The sequence below is a fragment of the Lineus longissimus genome, chromosome 11, assembly GCF_910592395.1.
Source record: "Lineus longissimus chromosome 11, tnLinLong1.2, whole genome shotgun sequence".
Lineage (NCBI taxonomy): Eukaryota > Metazoa > Nemertea > Pilidiophora > Heteronemertea > Lineidae > Lineus > Lineus longissimus.
In genome coordinates this window covers 17,960,885-17,967,661 of record NC_088318.1, presented here as the reverse complement: position 1 = coordinate 17,967,661, position 6,777 = coordinate 17,960,885, and the positions used below count along the sequence as shown (strand labels likewise).

At 43.8% G+C, this 6,777-nt stretch overlaps 1 protein-coding gene across 2 annotated transcripts; it reads right to left on the bottom strand.

Moving 5' to 3' along the window:
* Positions 1-72: 72 nt before the first annotated feature.
* On the bottom strand, positions 73-4,670 carry LOC135496259 (retinal guanylyl cyclase 1-like). 2 transcript variants are annotated; one of them, XM_064785492.1, is made up of 4 exons: positions 4,587-4,670; positions 3,368-3,547; positions 568-3,106; positions 73-208 (listed from the first exon to the last, which is right to left on the bottom strand). In XM_064785492.1, exons 1-4 carry the CDS (start codon positions 4,607-4,609, stop codon positions 83-85), a joined length of 2,868 nt encoding a protein of 955 aa, XP_064641562.1. In that variant the 5' UTR covers positions 4,610-4,670; the 3' UTR covers positions 73-82. The 2 variants fall into 2 exon arrangements, with proteins under 2 accessions (XP_064641562.1, XP_064641563.1); XM_064785493.1 differs by lacking the exon at positions 4,587-4,670 and adding an exon at positions 3,650-3,730.
* Between the last annotated feature and the right edge of the window lie 2,107 nt (positions 4,671-6,777).

Here is a 6,777-nt window from a genome sequence, read left to right as displayed (position 1 = left end):
TAGCCAGTCGAGCTCATTCTTTGTCCACAGACTAGATACAGTATCCAGAGTACTGTGTTTACAGTCTGTGCTGTCTGGCCAATCATACGGACATCAACGGACCCTCGCATTTCTGTGATTCCCTTACGCTAACGAACACGCAGTCGCCATCCTTACTATTCTGTGTGATCCTCTGCAGTAACCAGTAGGTTGTCATCTTGCCCTTTCCCTGAAAGAGAAAGAAAAATGCTGGATTGGTTGCCGGGCTTTTTAGAGTGTTTTTCATATCGTTCCGGCCAAAGGTACCTGGTTGAACTAGGGCCAAAAGGTAGTGGTGTTGCACAGCCCTCGATTTCCCTTAGGGTAGGCATAAGCAAATGCTCTTTGAAGATGTCAACTAAAGCCGGTCAACTGTGACACCGGCTGCCCAGGGCTGTGTAACATTACTATTTGTGATCACACTATTACAGTTTAGTGACAAGAGGTCAGCCAAGTAACTTTGGCCAGATCTATCTGAAAAACCCTTTAACGGACGGTACCAAATCTAAGCTGCACCAACTAATACCCTCCCCATGAGACAACTTTTACCTTAATTTCAGTTTGACCCCTCTCTTGCATGACGAAACCGCCAATCTGGACAAGTAATTTGTGAGATGACGCTGTGATCTGGATCTTCATAGGAACTGAGGTCGACTCCATCCTTGAGGCTACGTTTACCGTGTCGCCGAACAAACAATATCGTGGCATCTTCATCCCAACAACCCCGGCAGTCACGGGACCGGAATGGAATCCAGCCCTGAGCTCAACGGGTCGCTTCGGCATGTTGAAAATTCTTGCGCCGCTCATAGCATTAACAAAATCCAGCGCCATGTTTGCAATGTTCTGCGCATGCTCGATTCCATTTTTGTGTGGAAGACCGGAGATCACCATGTAGGCATCGCCGATTGTTTCGACTTTGTAAACATCGTATTTGTCTATGATCAAGTCGAAGGTCAGGTACAAGGAGTTTAAAAAGTCTACCACTTCGAGCGGAGTCAGAAGAGAAGCAATCGTTGTAAAACCGACGATGTCGGAAAACATAATTGTGACGGAATCGAAGTATTCTGGCGCCACTGCCTCTCCATTTGAAAGTTTTTCGGCAACGGCGGGCGGTAAAATCTGATGTAGGACGGTCTTCACCCGCATCATGGCACCTTCGAGCTCCTTAGTCCTATCATTGACCTTCTCCTCCAGGCTGTTCATGTAACCAGCCATTGCGTCCATCATGCAGTCAAGAACACACTTTCTGGTCTTGCGGGTTTTCGACAACAGTTTCATCGTTGCTGAGAAATTGGGGCGCTCCTCTAATTTCTTTGACCACAGCCTTTTTAGGATTGGATGAAGGTCGTTGGGAACATCTATTTGACCTGATAGCCTAGGACGTAGGCTTTCTGACATCACTCTTTGAACAATTTCACTGGCCCGCAATATGTCCAGATGATCATCGTAAGGCCCCGCTCTGGTGAAGATCTCGTACGCAATTATAGCAAAGCTGTACACGTCACTGTGCCACGTGATATTCTCACGTGATGTCAACACTTCCGGCGCAGTCCAGAATAGATCTGCATAATTCTCGGGTTCATACAATTTTACATCCTGAGCTAGATTGTATAATTGGATGGACTGTAACTTAGATATCTCCCAGTCAGATATCTTAACATTCCATCTCCCGTCCAAGTAACAACAGTGAGACGTCAAAAAGCCATGAACAATACCCTTTTTCTCCAAATAAACCATCCCTTGACAAACGTCTATTGCCATGGAATATTTGAAATTGATATCAAGTTGAAAGTTGTCGTCCTGAAGCACTTCTTGAAGGATTCCCTTGGCACAGAACTCGCGGGCAAGATAGTAGGTATCCTCAATGACGGCTAGTCCATAAAAGCTACAGATGTTCGTGTCCTTAATGGTGTCCTTCATTCGGAGAATCTCAAACATCGTGGTGTACCTGATACTCTCGTGTGGGATGTTCTCCATCGCGTGGAGCATGAGTTTGACGTCATCCAAAATGGCGACCTTCATCTTGGAAGAGAAAGCCCAGCGAACAGTGTGCCGTGCATCCATGGTATTACTACTCATGACAGATTGGGAGCTCTTCGTGCGATCACCGGCGTTTAACAGGACTAACTCTGAAAGGTTCAACTTCCATTCCCCTTTCAAAATCCGCCGGTATCTTTTAAACTGCTGATACGAAATGCCAAACGATAAGAGAATGATAAAGATAAGCGTTAGAGGGACGCCGACATACGTTGGGATCCTCCACGTCTCTTGGCTTAATTTCTCCCAGTAGCGTTGATCCTCTACGGCTTTGTCCACATTGGTTCCATCCCCACATGTGAGGGTTTTTAGGACATCGTTGAATACCTTTGCGACGACCTGTTTACTTAGACAAACCATGTGATGTTTCTCGCATATACGTCTTGCAAATTCGTCATTAAAGGCCCACTCGATGAATCTGACAAGCTCAATGGCCGCGTCACAATCTTTCATGCCTGTTTTGTAGACTATGAAGTAGCTATACGCTGCTATAGGATAGGAATAATCACCGGGGGCATCTATGATAGAAGCCGTGAAATACTTGTTAAATGACCCAATGAAATCGTCCATTGCACTTTGAACACTTTGCATTGTCGGCTCGATGATATTTCCCGCTTTGTTCACAAGATAAGCGTATTGCATATCCGAATCGACAGCATCTGCCAGTGACATATATCCAATTGAATACGGAAAACTTAAAATCAGACCCGATGCGCCGCGCCCCTGATATCCAAAATAGTCCACAACCGAAGCATTCCAGTGCACCGGCACCAAATCTGAGTCCACACCCTGGCTGAATGTCCCGTATGTTGCATTCCATTCGGGCGAAATCGCCGACAGCGCCGATGTGAATATTTCCGTGGTTCCTGATTTGTCCATTCTTGCGATGACGATTATTTTTTGTGCTGGGAGATTGATGCCCGGGTTCATCGCTTGGAGTGATGCGTCGTTCCACATGGTTATTGTCCCATTGTAAATGCCAACAAGTTGGTCTCGAGACAAGAAGAGTCTACCGTTGATTTTTGGAAGGTTATAGCTCAATACGACGGATCTGGAAAAAAAGATCTTATGAGCTGAAGGTAGACATAGTGAATGCCATCTTGTTTTCTTAAGTGACACATTTTGGCTAGATTTCGACAAATGATCAGTTTGCCGTTTGTAGTTTTATATAGCGGAGTTGGGACGTTGCATGATCTTTCTCAATCTTCAAGCCTCGCTTTGATAACAGTACCAAGTAATTGACCGCTACGGAGCAAATATAGCTTGGCCACTCCATCGGAGAAAGGATCGTTCTATGGGTAGGCCTACTCACCCAGCAATCATTGGTAACATCTGTAAGTCCGGGTACTGTTGGTGATCGGTCTCATTCAGCAAGGAATCTGACCCAGCAAAGATGACTGGCTCGCCCTTGTTAGTGCCATTCTTTATCATCTCTTGCCCCCTACCGCTGCCTGTTACGTCATAGGTAATGTCAACATCATTGAAGTCCTTTCTGGAAGAGAATCAAGACCTATGATATTTCATTCCATTAGAACTCATCATACACAACAAAGGCAAGAAAATATCTACACACAAGTGATAAAGGACCACCTACCGAACGAGTCTGAATGTGTGTTTCCAAGAGAGGTAGACGAGACTTGGAAATGATGCACCACCGCCGTTCAGTGACACAGTTGCGGGCTCAGTCGCCCCAAACGCCAATAACCGTCGTCCAATGTAAAGTTGGAAAGCCAAAACGGCTACCACGACTCTTATTCGCATCGTTTATTACCCTGAGGTGACTGAACAGAATCCTGCGCCCTTGCTACACCACAGACTTATTAGTGATACCTCTGACAAGGTGACAGGCAATTTGATGAGCAGGAATCCGATATCTGCTAAAGATAGAATTGACCCAAGCTTCGTCTATAGCTGTCTATGACACTTAAAGTTAACCAGTAACGATTTGATTGATATCAGACTCAGGTAATCATGGAAACTTTGCATCAGGTCACACGATCCGTGAAGAATTGCCCATTTGTCCGAAAGGACGTCAATATTCAAGACACGGGTAAGGTAGTTGGCATACTCAAGACGGAGGTCAAAAGGACGTGCTCGAGAAATACTGTATGGATGAACAACTGAAGTTGCAAGGACAAGAAGGTAGTCAAGTGCCATCAAGAGCTACAGCAGAAAATACGTGAAATGGATTCAGTGGTTTTGCATCTGAACTCTTCAAATGTGCCACTTTCTCTTGATGAAGTGCTTTATTTACACTGTGTGAAGTTGTACCTTTGGCCACAGTCACTTCTGTGCGTCCCTTGTGAAACCTTAGGTCATAAGCGACTTTCACTAGCTCCGTTTTCACTTACAAAACCTTCCCAAGTTATCTCAACGTCCAATCATAGGTTATCCTGCTGCGGGATATTATTAGTTACGGGAAATAACCTTGCCACTTCTGAAATACTCCGTATGTCACTTACCACATTTTGAGTCTCAAGGGACGAATTGTGGTCGTCATGCAAACTAATTTGATCTAATCATTGGCTTACCGTGATAGTTCGAAAGCCTGCATCCAGGAGAGGTAGACTGGGCTGGGGAAGGAACTACCACCACCATTAAGTTTCAAAAGGGCGTCGACGGCCCAGACAGTCCATTCGATTATCAGAATTACCCTGTATCCGATCATTTTGATTGTAATATCCACGACGATTGCTGAAAATGAGTTAGGTGTCCTTACGGAGATTGTTTGGAATGGACGTGAAGGTATCTTGTAGCTGTGAAGAAAAATGTCATAAACGACAGTCATTAGAGCACCGCAGGTGATATTGGAACTGTTTTCATCGCGCAAACGGCCATGAAGGACTTGTCAACAATACCATCCATCGTGATTGGTTTATTTATCGTGCGCCAACAATATCAAATATTCCACAGTTCGAGATGATGTAGTCACATAAATTAAATCGTTAAGATTATTTTGGAACTGGTTGTGTATCCTCACATAACTTTCGTTACAATGTAGTTATCCACTACAGAGATCCTAGACAACTCTCATTCGACTTCGTTTGTTTAGAAATTGATACCTCACTGTCGGTATTGGTTGTCGAAGGAAACATCGCTCGGGTGGAGCTGGCTTATATTATTTTTCCACCCTTTATTAACTCTCGCGGTGTTTATTGAAACAACCAATACCTCCGGTTCGGTATCATTTCCTTAATGAAAGAACCTTGTTACCTTGTACGGACTTACGAGTGCTACGTTGAGCCTATGTATCAACTGAAATAACGATGGTTCCACTCGCCATCGCACGACTAGTATTATTATGATCACACAACGGCATCAGTTTATATACATACAGCATCTGTAACAATGATTATGATTTCTCCAATCGATATAGCTACAGGTCCCTTTGTTGCAGCATCCCTCCCAAAAGTCAATAATCATCCATCTCCTTTGTATTCGTTACTTCAAACTGATCCTGCAGCTCAATACACAATGTATTCAATTGATGTCGCAGCGGAATCCGATTTTGTTAAAATGCCAGCGTCTCCTCATTAAGGCTCACACAGGTTGCTTCGGTCGTATTGCCATTGTCAATTGCTTTGTCAACTGGTGGTTTCATTACGCCTGCTGTCACTAGGTCTGATCAGGTCATCGCGTCACCGGCTCGGGTAAAGAAACGTGGTGCAAGGGGGACGTGGTTGGCGTGAGGTGATAGCAGGCATCCCGGACTAACATGCCATACCAGTCGCTACACCAAACAACTCGAATTTTTAGTTCCAGCCTCAACCGAAATCCACCCCATTTTTCATCTTCGTTCGTTTTAAAATGACAATGGCGACTCATATTTCACCTGAATCTACACTGACAACCAACACGACATGATATCATTATGCTATCACGTATTGAATCAAAACAGTCGCCTGATCTGACAGTGAGAAATTGCAAATTTAATAAACCTATCGTTTTGTAGATGACACTGTGAAATGATTTCGTGCGGTAACGACGGATGAAGCTAATGACAGCATTATTGGATTCCATATAGCCTCGACTAATTCAGTTCTAATCTGATGGGCTTTTAACACAGGAAAGAATATTTAAGCCGTTCTCCAATAATTTGTGGTTTCTGACAACCATGATCAAATAGATTGCTTTAAAGCATGCTGGAAGTTGGACAGAACCACTCAGACTTCAACCATTAGTCCCCGCGTAGTGGTGGAAAAAGTAATAACTATTTATTTTCGTTATCCAAGACAGGATTTTGTCGTATTACAATATTTCTGCACATGCGTTGTGATACTCGAAATATGTACATGTATATAGATCCTAAAGGAATCCAATCACAATATCAACGTTAGAAACCGGTCACACCTGTTTCATGATTGTGCTACAATTTGAAACTGCGCCCATCGCACACAACTGTTCCTTGGAACATATCACACTTCCTGATTGGTCAATTCTGTCATAGCTAATGTAATAATGCTTTGTTTGTTTCTTTGAAAACTTCCTGTAACTGAAACCACGTTGATAATTGTGTGTCTTCACGTCAAACATGACAAGGCAACTATAATAGATTGATGTGCGCTCCGCAATGACCCCAACTGAATCGTCCTCGAAGTTCTCAATGAATTCATCAGCACGTTGAAAAACGCCTTTACGTGTCTTGGGAAGTGATTGACGATTGTTTAAAGATTTAGGTTGTTTGCTCATCACCAGGTATGATGGTTAATTATGAAATAGATT